Raw genomic sequence first — 15,090 nt, 5'->3', positions numbered from 1 at the left:
AGAGAGAGAGAGAGAGAGAGAGAGAGAGAGAGAGAGAGAGAGATGGAGAGAGAAAGAGAAAAAGAGAATATAAGCACCGTCGAGCGCGCGTTGTGGAACGAAATCATTAGGCTTGTTCGAGCGAACTGGGTCTCCTCTCTCGCCACTAATGGCAAGATGTCTGTATATACCTAGTAGTATATATACAGTTGTGTATATACATATATATGTATATATATATATAAATATATATAGATATATATATATGTCTATCTATCAGTCTAGTCGCATGTGTACGTACTTACTTGCGTACACGTTGAACGAAAGAGGGAGAGAGAAAAGCTTAAATAATGGTATTGTACCCGATCGGATTTCTATCGTTAACAAGCCCCTGCGTTCGTGTAAAAAGATATTGCAGGCTGACCGTAACTCTCAGAGACCGCTCCCACAATGAGAAGCCGCTCACGGCATTAACGCGCTTCGTTACTTCGACGATCGACAGAAACTAGACGCCTTCTATGGAACGCACAACGCATAACGCACGAGCCGTTGACGGAACTCCCAGCCTCTCTTTCTCCCTTTCGTTTCTCTTTACGAAGAAATACCAAAGGAAGAGACCAAACGATCCTAGGTGTTCTCTAGAAAGAGAAAGAGGGAAAAAGAGAGAGAGAGAGAGAGAGAGAGAAAATTTCTATGTCTTGACTCCTATTTCTCGATCGTTTCTCTCTCTCTCTCTCTCTCTCTCTCTCTCTCCTCTATCTATCTATCTATCTCTATCTATCTATCTTTCTCTATCACTCTTCCGATCTCTCTCCTTCTTTCTGTTACCTATGACGACACACGTCAGTTGCAAGCGGCTCGTTTGTACCAGACCGTTTCTTACGCGATCTCTCGCATATCGCGAGAGAACAAAGTTGTATCGATTCAATAAATTCCTATTAGGTTGCTCGATCTCGTACGGACGTTTCTTAGCTACTCGTGTTTTTTATTCTTCTTTTTCTTCTCTCCTTCTCTATCTCTCTTTCTCTCTTTCTCTTCCTCTTTTTCTCTTTAAATCGCTCACACCGACTTGCTGATTCAGGTATCATAGGAAACGTCGTGTGTGTCTGTCGAACGGAAAAGACAGGAGCGATCGATAGGTTCAACGATATTTATTGCTCGTCCTTTGAAGAAGAACGTAGAGAAGAAGGAAGTAAGTGGATAGACGTTATGAGATTTTTATTCGTTGGTACGATCTTTGGATCATTGCAAGAAGCACATCTTTGGATTTTCTTTCGTAGCTCGTAACGATGATGGCGGCGACGACGACGACGACGACGACGATGACGATGACGGTGGCGAGTAGTAGGTATTTCAAATTCTCTCTATCGCGGAATTCGCAAGTAATCGTTGCATCCTTCGTTGGTCATGCGGAATGTTGAAACGAGATCACGAACAAGTACGTACACTCCACTTGCTTGACTAAAGCCGCCGTTTACGTATCTGATAATGTAAATAATATAACGTCGTTATCAGACGTTATCAGATAAATAAAATATTTTTATCGGTTTGATCTCGTTTTTATTCTCTTAGCTGAAAGTAACCATACTTTTCCAATACCGATAAAAAGAAAAGAAGAAGAAAAAAAAAGAAGGTAAAGGAAGAGAAAAAGAAAAGGAAGATAAGAATACGATTGAAAAATCTCGAGTCCGTATAATCGACGATCCAGACGAGATTCGAGTTTTCTATCGTTGAAAATCGCCTCTCGACTTTAGAGATAATATGAAACGAAACGTCCCGTCGCCTTGTTGTAGATCGAAGAAACGAAACGATACGGTTGTGTGTATCCTATCGCAAACGGTAGCAATTAACGGGAGCTACCGATCGTTCGAGTCTGTCTCTTGGTGGCAATTAACGACAACGGACAAACTCGTACGTACGGACACTGTTCTAAAGGGAATAATCGATCGATTCGCGCGTGGGCACTGCGTGTCTAGGATGATGACGTCAGCGAAGGCGGGCGGACCGGGTCAGATCGATAAATAAAATCGATATCACGCATTCAGGTCGAATCTCCTGCGCGAGCGTTCTCGTCGTACGTAGTACGTGAGCGTTTATCGGGTAAGAGGAAGAGGAGGAGGACGAAAAGGAAGGGGAGAGGGGAAGAGAGGGAGAAAGGTCGGCTTGATTGAAAGTAACGATCGATCGTGCGGACGTGTTGCACGCATTTAACCGTGTCGTGTCGTACGGTCGAGCGAAGAAGAAGAAGAAGAAGAAGAAGAAGAAGAAGAAGAAAAAGGAAGAAAGAAAAAAAGAAAGAGAAAAAAGAGAGGTCTGAACGTTGCTAAAGACGGTCCTGGTACGCGTGGGCCTTATCCCCACTCTCTATAGATCTCTTATACCTATCGGTGCCTCGTTGTCTTATTAATGACATATCTTTTCTCTCTCTTTCGTTCTTTCTTTCTTTCTTTCTTTCTTTCTTTCTTTCTCTAGAGTCCCTTCGTTAAGTTACGTCCCGCTGGTTCTCTTCGATTCGATTTAAAAAGGACAGGAAAAGGAGAGACAAGGCTAGAGATGGAGTGACCGTAGTGTGGCTCGCGTGCGTGCACGTTCGTTTCTATCGCGCGAGATCGTCGTGCGAATTTCAATGACATGGAAATAAGACGGCGGGATAGATGGATATCGGTTCGTGGACGCGTTTTTACTCGCGCTTGAAATTAATTTAATTACCTTTCGATAAATGCTCCTCATTCTTTAGTTTCCTTTTATTTTTATTATTTCGAGCGTGCGTTACGAGCTTGCACATTTGATAGATTGGTTTCGTTGACTCGTATAAGTAGGCGTTTTCTAAAGTCTCAAAACACGCACGATGTATTCCTACATAACTCTATATATATATATATATATATACATATACACAAACATATAAATATATATATATATATATATATATTCTGCGAAATCGCAACGTCCCGTAACATAACGTCCGTAATTCTGGAAGGAAAATTTTTCTCTTCCGTGGAAGAAACAGAATGGAAGAATAGGTGTAGGTATGTAGTATGGGAAAGCAACGTGGTAGGTGGTATAAGCGAGTAGAACGCGTGGACGTAATAAATCTATCTCGAATCGGTCTCGTAAGAACGTATGTATGTAGGTATGTATGTAAGTACACGGAGCTCGTACTTCTCTCTTGTACAGCAAGTCAACATATCGTAAAATAAAATTTGTAGCGCAAAGTGTCACCGCGTTGGACATAATCGTGACGCATGTGGATCGTAAACGTAACCGGCACTCGTAATACCTACCTATGCATCGATCGTCGATCACGATACGATTCCACGAAAGTCCGTCGAACAGTGCGGTTCAATTTGTTAGCAACGACGTTCGGCCATCGTACGATTAAAGACAGATCCGTTTTGCGTTCGTGTCGTGTTTCACCGATCGTAACGAATTGCCCCTTGTGAGTGATTTTACGATGCCGAGAAAGGAACATGGAAGACAATGAATGTTATCTTTGATATCGAGTGCGAGGTTATTGATACGCATCGACGCAATTTTTAATTCTTTTTTTCTTTTCTTTCTTTCTTTCTTTCTTTCTTTCTTTTTCTTTTCCAGCGAGAAGATAACGAGAACGAAATTTGCTTGCTTCTAGGTAATAATCGTATCGAAAGGTTTCGTGAGAGGTACGCTTATTAAATCGGTTGTCGTTGATCGTTTGTAGAGAGAGAGAGAGAGAGAGAGAGAGAGAAAGAGAGAGAGAGAGAGAGAGAGAGAGAGAGAGAGAGAGAGAGAGAGAGAGAGAGAGAGAGAGAGAGAGAGAGAGAGATCGTTGGAGAGATACAATTCTTCGTGTTATTGATTTAACTCTCGAAGAAGTCGAGACGAGTTTATTATCTACTCAGCGAATCGTACAAATTTTAATAGCATTTGTACACGATCGAGTTTTACGATTAAAGACGTTTATAAGTCCGTGAAAGAGGTCTTGTAAACGTATAATTATAATCGAAGTATTTTATTATCAATCGGAATGAATGATGTAATTTTTAGTAGTACCGTATGTTAATTATACAACATGATTAAATTAATACTTTTATCAGAAGTTAGATTAACCATTAACGATTAAAATTATCATCGTTTTATTCGGAATATAAGATAAGACGACTTAAAGTATTAACATATTTATAACTTTGCAAAGTGATTATCATCTGACTTTCGATTAATTTTTCAACGATAACGAGTAAACAAGAAAGATATATTAATTCGAAATAATGTTTAAACGATTAATCTAATTCTATCCTATATACGACAAAAGTTCATATAAACAAATATATAATGAAATATTTAATTTGCTATCGTTGATCGATTTGAATGAATCATTGAGGAATATTATATGATGCAACGTCGTAAAAGTTGAATGAGAGAGTATCGAGTATTATGAATGAAAAGAAAAGGGAGGAAGAAAAATTGATAAAAGAAATAGATAAATAGATAAATTGAAATAGAGAGAAGTTAAGTTGGCACCTTCGTTCGAACGTGGTCGCATAACGTGACGTATGAGCGATGCTTACTCTCCCACAACGTCGACCGGTAGTAGATGATGCTATAATGGTTGGGAGAGTCGGACATGTGAGCGCGGACAGGAAGTCCAGGTTCCTTATACCAAGACGCACAGGAGTCACGCGGATCTTCGCATGGAGGCCTTGCAAACCTCCTACGTGTCACGCAACTCATTCACGAGCTTTTCCACGTTGCATTAAGTTCCATTACTCCAGGGTGGAGAGAGGGAGAGAGAGAGAGAGAGAGAGGATCCTGTAGTTACACGAACGCAAAAAGAAAATCCTTGGATATATTCCTTGCAATCAAGAGAACAGGTTTAGTCAGTTCTTTAAGTCTGAATCAAAATTATTATACGTCAAGGGCTCGACTCTTTTGGAAGTTCATACTGCTGAGATATCACCACCGTTCGACGAGTGATTTGACTCGATTACGTCGATTATTTGTATCTATTTCTATATCATTTTGGTAAGTGTATGTCGACGCTTTGATAACACCGATGAAAATCTTAAATCTTAAAGATGATGGAAGATCCTTTCTTCTAAAAGAAAAAAAAAAAAAAAAAAAAAAAAATAGAAGAAAGAAAACAACAAGAATAACAACAGATACGATAGTTGGTAAATAATTCGAACGGAGAGTAATTTTCGTTAGTCGTTTTCTGTTCTTCTCGATGTCATAGACCCGTAGACAGGAAGATCGTGCGCCGTTGCGTAAGAGGACATTATCGTAGTGGTCGCGGCAGGTTACAATTTCATTCACGAAGAGGACGGTCTGCCTCCGTCTACCTCCCTCCACCAACAGACCTTCCACAGCGTATTCACTTTCTCCAGAAGCAAGCGGCGTCGGCCTCTTTCGTGATACTCGTCGTTTTGTTTTTCACAGAGTTTCTCTCTCTCTCTCTCTCTCTCTCTCTCTCTCTCTCTTTTTCTCTCTCTTTCCCTTTCTCTTTTTTCTCTTTTTCTACCCTTTTCCTTTTTTTTTCGTTCCCATGTGAACGATGAGTCTCAACGAGAACGAGGAAGATAGCATAAAATGAAAAGAAAAAAAAAAGAGAGAGAGAGAGAGGTATAGGGATAGGTAGGGAAGAGAGGAGGAAGGGAAACAGTTTGCCCGAACGCCGTCTAACGCTCATCCTCCTCGTGATTGTTATGTCAGAAAAAAGGCCAGGCAGGAGGGCAAAAAGCGTGAATAATTTAAATTACATTTCTCATCATAACCCGCGAACCGGTTAAACCAACACCGACTTTTTGTCCGTGACGTGATCGCGAGCCGAGCGAATCATTGTCAGCCAGTAACAGACTTAGTTCATTGTCGTTCATTTCTATCCCTTCGTCGTCGTTTATTACCCCTTAGGTGTTTACATAGGTAAGGATGATTTAGAACAAAAAAGAAAAAAAGCAACAAAAAAAGAAATGCGATAGTAAACATTATCAGTACGATTTCGATAAAAATCTATAGTAGTAATAGAATTTTATTCGAAGATTGAAAAGGATAGAAGATGGAGGAGCTGGGGTTAAAAAATTATAATCGATCGTGGAAACGATATTATTTGAGGATTGAAAAAAGTTCTAAGAACAATATTGATCATCTAAGATCTTTCCTTCGTTGAAAAGATTTAGAACCTTTCGGGTTTGCTGTTTATGTGAAATAAAAGGGTGGATAGGGGAGGATGCTTTTAGTGTAAGACGATGGCGTGTGTCTACAAATGTGAGACAAGGGAACCTCGATATTGCCGCCTTATAATAAGACAGTATTGTATGAACGAACGAAGAAACGAAAGCGGTCGGTGTCGGTGCTTCGCCACAGAGGGCGGTCCGAACAATGGGCCTGAATATCCGTTCGGACTCGAAGAGAAGAGTAGCAGCTACGGCGTTAGCGTGTGTAACAAGGACCGATGCGAACCATGAGCAAGAAGAACAGCCAGTAGAGAGAGACAGAAAGAAAGAGAGAGAGAGAGAGAGAGAGAGAGAGAGAAAGGGAGCGTGCAGGGCGTGGATGGAGGAGCAATGCACGCCATATATCAACATCGTACCGATAACGAGGTCCCCAGGAGGCTACCGGTCGTGAAAGACAACAACAACAACGACGACGACGACGACGACGACGACGACGAAGACGACGACCGGTCCGCCGGTGTAACTTTGGACGTTGCACAAACCGCAATACCGAGTCCCCTTTTTTCCCTCGGATCCTGTTGAGGATTCTGGAATGAAAAAGGACGGGCTCGGACTCACCCAACTAGCGGACTCTTCAAATAATTCAGCAACCTTTCTGCCATCGATCGAAATCCGCCGGGAAAGAGTATGAGTATGCGTGTGCTTGTCTGAGAAAGAAAAACAGAGAGAGAGAGAGAGAGAGAGAGAAGATCGAAACTTTAAGAAACTTTTGATATACTCTCGAATAGTTTCTTTCTATGTGGAAAATCGAAGGATAAAGATCCTATGAATAATGCAAACTCGAGGAGACAAATTTATTAATTGCATGATCGGGACCCAACGATATTCCTTGGAACATGCAAATCTATTCGAACGTTCCGATCATTGGCATTGTTCGACGATCTGTTTACGATCCTCTTCAAATTAAGAACGTGTCGAACGTATAAGAGGAGAGATAAGGTAAAACTGTTCGTGGTAATGGGAAACGAGAACGTTTTCGAAGTAATAGTAAATTTCGTAGTAAAGTTTTTAGACGTTAGATAATATTCAAACGCATTCGTCGAAAGAAAACTTTCCGGTATAGAATCAGTGTAGAAGATACAAAGTATCGAAGAGGTGATTATTATTCGCAAAGGATTCCGAAGTAAGTAGATGGATTCAATGTTGGCGAAGACGCTTTTCATCTTCATTAACAAAACGTCATTAGGAACTACGAATGGCGGATAGCGAAGTCTACGACTTATTTCGCTTGAAATTAATGATCATCGCGAAAGCGGTAGCAACGATCTTTCTTGGTATCATGCCTTTCGTAGCGATCTGACGATCGTCTAAACTCGACGTAAGAGTCGCTATTAATCACTCATTAAGACGATCCACCTTGTGTTAAGAGAACAACGAACGAACGAACGAACGAACGAACGAACGATCGAACCCGTTTAGTTCTTTACGATTGTTTTATAAAACCAAAGTCAATTTCGATCATTCGAAGATGAGAAAAACGATAGATAGTAAGGATCTTAGATAGTAAAGATCGTAGGAATTTGAAATGATCATTTCCGGAGTGTCGACTCGATCGAAGGACGTTTCTTATCTCTTTTTTCTCTTCTCTTTTCCTTTTTCACTCGTGCACACCTAAAACGATCTCTCTTTCTCTTTCTTTCTCTCTTTTTATATCTCTTGGATTCGCCCAGCTGGGCCTAAGGAGTAGTATCTACCTAAGAGAAGGTACCACGTATACTACACGCGCGTATGAGCCGCACGACGGGACATTGTAGAACTTATATGGCGATCCGGCATAAATCAAAGGGCTAATATACTGCTGACCACGGTAATGCAGCCGGCACGGCGGAGGTCTTTTTATCGGCGTAGTAAGACAATACGCATTTACATACGTGCGAGGAGCTCCTACGCGGCGTACCTTTACCCTCTCTCGCCTTCCAAACGATCCGCGTCCACTCCTTTTCTTACCATTCTTCCCCCCACCCTTGACGATACCCTCCCTTATCCCCTACCCTCTTAAAGGTAAGCAGGCAAGCCGATCTCTCTACGTAACTGTTTTATGTGTGTGTGTGTGTGTGTGTGTGTGTGTGTGTGTGTGTGTGTGTGTGTGTGTGTGTAAGTATATAAACACACACTTACAAATATATATATATATATAGTATACCTACATATATATATATATACTTGAGCTGACTTTGAAACATATGGCGAAGCTTATTGGAGCGAAGGGCCGACCAAGCACGGCAATTATCATGCTTGCCTACCGGCTTCTGGAAGTTCTACAATCCACGTATAGAAGGAAGAAGTCCCTCCTAGAGCCGCTCCTTTTCACCGATCTACTCCTCTTTCCCTTCTTCTTCTTCTTCTTCTTCTTCTTCTTCTTCTTCTTCTTCTTCTTCTTCTTCTTCTTCTCTTCATTTTTCATTATTTTTATTTCTTTCATTCGATCGACGTTCGATCGAGAGTAAAAGTCTGGACTATTTACAAAACCTCCTCGTCAAGGGTTAAGGGTTCGTACATAATGCAGAGGGTAGAAAGAAGGAAGAAAGAAAGAAAGAAAGAAAGGAAGGAAGGAAAGAAGAACGGATGGATGGACCAACGAATCAACGAACCAACGAACCAACGAACGAACGGACGGATAGACGGAAGGAAGAGAGGAGAAGAAGAATTCGCGATTACGGGGACTGGGTTTGCTTGGTTGACGTAGAAGAATTTAGGAGCGACGGCAAGAGCAAAGGCTCAGTTCGCGAGCGGTCAGGTCCCTTTGAAGTCTAAAAACAATGGCATTGTCTCTTCAGTCTAGCGAAAGGCTCCTGCAGCATCTCAACCCCTTCTCTTCCTTTCCCTTTTTCTTCTTTCCTCTTCGTTCCTCCTTCACTCTCCTCCTCTGCTTCTACTCTTCGCGTCCAGCTCCGTTCGCGGTCGGCGTAAACGTTTAGATCTTTTTCCGCCCGGTACTCCGGATCTCTCTCTCTCTCTCTCTCTCTCTCTCTCTCTCTCTTACTCTCACTTTAATTCTTTTTCACTCTCTCTTTCTACGCAAGGGACCGAAAAGTTGAAACCGTAGGACTCGGGAATCGGTTCAGTCGACGCCAATTTACATTTTTCATTTACATCCTCCGGAGGTATACTACTCGAGAACTCTCTCTCTCTCTCTCTCTTTTTTCTTTCTTTCTTTCTCTCTTCCGACGACGACGACGACGTGATCGTACCACCTGCGTAAGCTTCGCCCTCTGACAGATTGAAGGCCACGCGAGAGTAAGAAGGAGAGATGTGGAGGAGGGAGTAGTTCCTTCGCAAACGACGTCGCCATCTCGCTCTTTCTTTCTTCCTTTCTTTCTTTCTTTCTTTCTTTCTTTCTCTTGGTCGTTATTTCCTCTTCTTCGGGCAACAGGAGTGAGGAGAAGAGAAAGGAATAAAGTTTTCGGTGTGCGTGCGTCTCTCGTCTCTCTACTCTTCGTATACCCGAACGAAGACCGGTAGGGACGCTATTAGCTTCGGCATAAGGGCGTTCTCCTTTTGTCGCCAATGGAATTTATTCCTTCCACCATAGGAAACCAGATTTCGGCTGTGGAGTTTCTCGGACTCCTTTCGTCAAAAAAGAAGCCGACCTTATACCTTACCTATACCATCGACCATTCCTTTTTCCAGAATGTCTTCGCCGACTTCGCGAAATCCGCGTTTTAGAAGAGATTCGATCTCTTTTAATCGATTTTCGATTCGGCAACGAGCCAGGGAATACTTATCCCTTGATCGATCCATCTATTTCGATTTATTTACATAGTCCCGACGAAAACGATATTTATCTAACGACGATCCTACGGGAGATAATCTCTTTCTTTTTGTTTCTTTTCTTTTCTCCCATATTCTCGGATATTAAAATTCGTGAATTCGGGTATAAATTATTTCGAATCGTATAGATATTCAACGGGTTATCGTATTTCCGAACGAATAAAGTAAAAGTATAATAAATGAAAGTAAAGTAAAGTAAAGTAAAATAGGAGGATTAAAAGGGCCAGGTAAAAATAATACGAGGAATAACAGGACCGTACGAATTGAGCGTGGTATTTCGAAAAACGTTCGAGCCGTGGTACGCGATCCAATTAAGTAGGTGCGACTTGAAAGAGACAGAGAAACGCACAGAGAATGAGAGAATGAGAGAGAGAGAGAGAGAGAGAGAGAGAGAGAGAGAGAGAGAGAAAGAGAAGGAGAAAGAGATCGAGGGAAGAAGAGTACGGTGACTCGATTTCGCCGGTTAAGGAACTGGTTGCAATTAATGAGCGACCGGACGGAAATCGAATTGAGAAATTCCGGACGAGCGGCGAATGATCACGAAGAAGGACGAAGAAAACGATGGGAGATTTCGAGTAGGGGAGTGGGAACGGGTTGGTTTATTCTCGAGGGCACACACATAGCTAGCTTATTACATACGGTAGCACGAAAACATTTATCGGACGACACCCGTACTTCGGTCTCTGTCTTCTTCGTCGGTCCCTCCTCTCGGACTATCTTCCACCGCTGGTTCCACCCTTCCTCTCCCTCTCTATCTTTTTATTGATAGCTGCAATTAAAGGAGCGCGTCTCCTTAATTGCACCGCGGTACCTTAATTAGGAATCATCAATTCGTAGAGTCGGTGCACTCGCGCGGGCATAGCCACGCGTATGATTAACGTCACTTGACTCTACGTTTAAAACTCTTACGGTCGATCGAGCGCGCGATAAATATCGATGTCTCGGCCGTTTATCGAAATGTTTCTCTCTCTCTCTCTCTCTCTCTCTCTATCTCTCTATTTCTTTTTCTCTCTCTTTCTCGAGAAATCGACGAAATCACGGGGAGTCTAGACGGTGCGTGCATCGTTCTTTGCTGTGCGCGCTTCTCTGTGTCTCTGTGTATGTGTGTGTGTGTGTGTGTATGTGTGTGTGTGAGAGAGAGAGAGAGAGAGAGAGAGAGAGAGAGAGAGAGAGAGAGAGAGAATAAGTTTGTTTATATTTTTTTTCTTTGACCGACCTTCCTTTCCCTGATATTTATGGAGAGTTATTAACTCGACTATAAGCGAATGCCTCGCTACACGGATTTACGAGGCATTTGCGTTGTAGCTTCTGTAGACGAAGGATCTAAAATTTACCGAATATCTTGGATCTCGTTGGAGTTCGGTGTTCCTTCTTTTTATCTTTCCATCGTATCATTCGAAATAACGTTAATTAGATTTGAAAGTTTTTCTTTGTGTATAAAGAGCTTTGTGTCATGGGGGATTCTTCGCTGACACGAATCACTTCCTTAACTATTCATTCGAACGAACGATAATACATATATTATCTTAAACGAATTCGACGTTCTTATTTCAATCGTTAAAAACGATCGTAAATCGCTGTTGTAACGTTGTTCTTCATTTTGTATTGTTCGATATTACGTGTTTAGAAAAGACAAAGAAACGTGAACGATAAATAGCGAATTTCATGAGAACGTTTGAAGAACAGATTTGAACTTACCGACCTTTATCAAAACTTTATATGCTATTTAATATCGAATGCGAGAATGATTATTGAAGCTTACATTAAACGTGTTATCGTTAGTTCCATAACATTACGGTATCTCGTTAACATATTTAACAATAGCTAATTGTGATGAATAGCACACAGGAAACTTGACCCGTCACGTAGTCAAAACAAATCGCGGGGCATCGTGATTTAAATCGACCTTCGAGACGAGAATAACAAGATGGAATAAGGCAAAGGTAAAGTGGAAAGGAGGAGAGATGATAGGTACTCGAAGAAGAGAGAAAGAAAGAAAGGAAGAAAGAAAGAAAAACAAAAAAGAAGAGAGAGAGAGAGAGAGAGAGAGAGAGAGAGAGAAAAAAGAGAAAAAAGGAAGGAGAAAAAATGACGGAAGTATAGAAGAAAGAGGTAATAGGTAGTTCGCTGTATGTAATCGGTTACGTTCGCGAGTAGAGCGTGAAATTTTTCAAACGGTTCGTAGCAACCGGCCGTTGCTCGGCGCGATGGTCCCGATGCGCGGAGGTCATAGTTCAGAGGTCCAATCGCGGGTCTTCCGCACACATCCATATTAAGTGGCTCACTTTCATGTATACGCTCGCGAAGCACTCTACGAGCATTCTCACCGACACAGAAGCGCGCTCTTCTGTTACTTTAGTCTGCTCGACACGGCCGTGATCTCGCTCGTCGGATCGTTGCAAAAATATCGTCTTCCTCGAACACATGTTCGACGTCGTAAGTCTTAAGAAACGGAAAAGGAAGAAAAAATAAGAAGAAATAAAAATAAGTAGAAGAGGGTGCCAGAATTAACCAGAATGAATTACTTCGTTTAATAAGGTGAACACTTTACATCGGGGGAATTAATTGTCCAGCAATTAAAAAACAATTTTCAATCGATCAGTGATAAAGATAACATCTTTCTTTATCGTACTGCTTTTCGTTTAATTATCGTCAGGATTAAGACAACGACGACGACGACGACGACGACGACGAGGAAAGATAATTATTGATCGAATTTTATTTCAAACCAACGACGTTGAAAGATGTTGAAAGTTTGATCGTTTCTTTTTCATAAGCTTTTTACCTTTCTACCTGCGAGAAAAAGTATGTATTTGTGACATTATCACGTATTCATCGAAATGGAAGGTAGTGCATAATGTGAATTACGTAGAAATCGATTAATAATTGATCTAATCGCCGGAAACGGATTTCGTGAACTTGACTTTACTCGCAGTGTTAAAGTGAAATATGTATTGTAAGCACGTGGATGAAACGAGCTCTTTAAATATATATACTTACGTTTGTATATAGCTACATACACACACACACACACACATATATATATATATATGACGATGCAATAACAATAATATTAATAATCAGAAACAGTAATTAGTTCGAGACGTGGTCGGTCTCGCGCGTTATTATCTTAATTATGACTCTTATCTTTGTTTCGACTCGCAACCGGAATGAATTCATCAAAGTTATTGGAAATCCTTTGCTCGACCTACGAACCGATAACCTTAAGTATGCATATAACTATTTAAAGTTTCATCGAATTTCACGGATTTCCGATTACGTCGTAGCAAAACATATCTAGAAGGAATGTCATATGCAGCAGAGAACAGGAGACAGGAGAGGGTTCGTGAGCGTTCCTTTGCGAGAATAGAAGATGAATATTTCAAAAGAGCGTGCGTTTGCATTTTGCGTTTGTGTGAGAGAAACGGAGAGATACGAGTATGGAAGCTGGTCGTATCTCGTGGCTGCCGAGACGACTGACATTTGTGAGAGGAAAAAGGACGCCGGTAGAAAGATGGAGGGGAAGGAAAAGAAAAGAAAGAAAAAAAGAAAGAAAGAAAGAAAGAAAGAAAGAAAGAAAGCGAGAAATAAGGAAAGAAAAAGAGAGAGAGAGAGAGAGAGAAAGAGAGAAAGAACGACTTAAGTGCATGAGCGGTAGAAGTGGAGGGAGAGCGGGTTCTGGCGGGTCGGGTCGGAGGGATCGAGAGGGTCAGAGGTCATGGGTCAGACCGTATAGCCCTGACCTTCGACCTTATCCCCTTCCAACTCCATTCTCGAGACCCTACGCGGACCCCTACCAAGCGCGCACCTAGTGTCCCGAGATCGACTCTACTTCGCGGCTGAACTCGAGACTACTCGCGAGCATCGACTCGTCTCTGAGAGTGTGAAAGAATGAAAGAAAGAGAGAGGAAGAGAGTAGAGAAATAGAGACAGAGACAGAGACAGAGACAGAGACAGAGACAGAGACAGAGAAAGAGAAAGAGAAAGAGAGAGAGAGAGAGAGAGAGAGAGAGAGAGTCTGATTTTTGGAAAAGTTTATTTTTTCTTCAAATGGTCTAAAAAGAGAAAGAGAGAGAAAGACATCGACTAAGCGAGCCTCTTCATAGGAACCTTGACACAGTTCGAGATCCGTCGTGCCACGCAGTGCGTCTCCGGTGATATACCCCTACTGTTGTCGTCACTGTGTGATGCCGTCTACTCGAGGAGTGAGTAAGTGCGCGTGCGCGCGTGTACCAAGTGAACACTGTGCGCATTCGTGTGGAGATTCAGTGCGAACTCGTGTGCGCGGATCGACGCTCTTTTTTCGTCTGTCTCTTTCTTTCTCTCTCTCTCTCTCTCTCTCTCTCTCTTTTTCTTTATTCCTTTTTTCATCCTTTCTTTCTTTTTTATTCACGTTGGATAGAACGATTTTGTTCGTCAAGGGATAATGGGATGGACATATTCAAGATAATTTATATGATAGACAGAGAGAGAGAGTGAGAAAGAGAGAGAGGGGGAGGAGGAGAGAGACAAGCAGACAATTCGATATTCGCGATTTTAATAAGTTCCGCGTAACGCGCGAGTCTTTCCATCGTCGACGGTCAGGATTTATGATCGGCGTCGAACAGATGACGCGAAAATATTCCTAGCCGGAAACCGTTAATATAACTCTTATGTTAGTACGATCATCTCTCTCTTTCTTTCTCTGTCTGTCTATCCGTCCGTCCGTCCGCCCGTCTGTTTGTCTATCCTACTATCTTTCTCTTCCATTCGAAGCTTCAATTCTCTTGGACTTTTCTCTCGATTGAATCGATAATGATTTCCGATCGATGTTCGTTCCTATCGTACGATTTCGTTGGTATCGTCTTTGTATATACGAATCTTTGTCATCTTATTATCACTTAAGTTTTATCGCTTAACAGAATCGAAGGAAGAAACTGACGAACGTTTAAACGACCAAGAGAAATAGTGCTCGTAAATCGTCGTAGATATCAACTCGAGGATGATAGGCGATGTGCGTGCCGACTCTCAGAAGCTTTTCACTTTGGATACGTATTATCGGATCAGTGCGTTACGCGTACGGTCACAACGATCGTCATCGTGCCGATGACAGCGAATGGTCTTCGGGACGAACGTAATAAACCGGCTCTTT

At 41.9% G+C, this 15,090-nt stretch overlaps 1 protein-coding gene and 1 long non-coding RNA gene across 3 annotated transcripts in view; both read left to right on the top strand.

Annotated features, from left to right (window-relative positions):
* Window positions 1–1,371: 1,371 nt before the first annotated feature.
* LOC122631421 (serine/threonine-protein kinase Warts-like) overlaps window positions 1,372–15,090 on the top strand; it is a 123,119-nt gene continuing 109,400 nt past the window's right edge. The window contains exon 1 of one of the 2 annotated variants that reach the window (XM_043817080.1): window positions 1,372–1,417. In XM_043817080.1, the coding sequence (XP_043673015.1) occupies window positions 1,387–1,417 (31 nt within the window). In that variant the 5' untranslated portion in view covers window positions 1,372–1,386. Of the gene's footprint in view, window positions 1,418–13,946; window positions 14,169–15,090 lie in introns of those variants that run through there. The other variant, XM_043817081.1, reaches the window with a different exon arrangement.
* Window positions 14,928–15,090, top strand: part of LOC122631425 — a 3,440-nt gene continuing 3,277 nt past the window's right edge. Inside the window, exon 1 of the long non-coding RNA XR_006327703.1 lies at window positions 14,928–15,090. This exon is cut by the window's right edge and continues 353 nt beyond it. This is a non-coding gene — a long non-coding RNA (uncharacterized LOC122631425).

This window comes from Vespula pensylvanica, chromosome 9 (genome assembly GCF_014466175.1).
Source record: "Vespula pensylvanica isolate Volc-1 chromosome 9, ASM1446617v1, whole genome shotgun sequence".
Taxonomy (NCBI): Eukaryota; Metazoa; Arthropoda; class Insecta; order Hymenoptera; family Vespidae; genus Vespula; species Vespula pensylvanica.
This window is presented reverse-complemented; position numbering and strand designations above follow the sequence as displayed.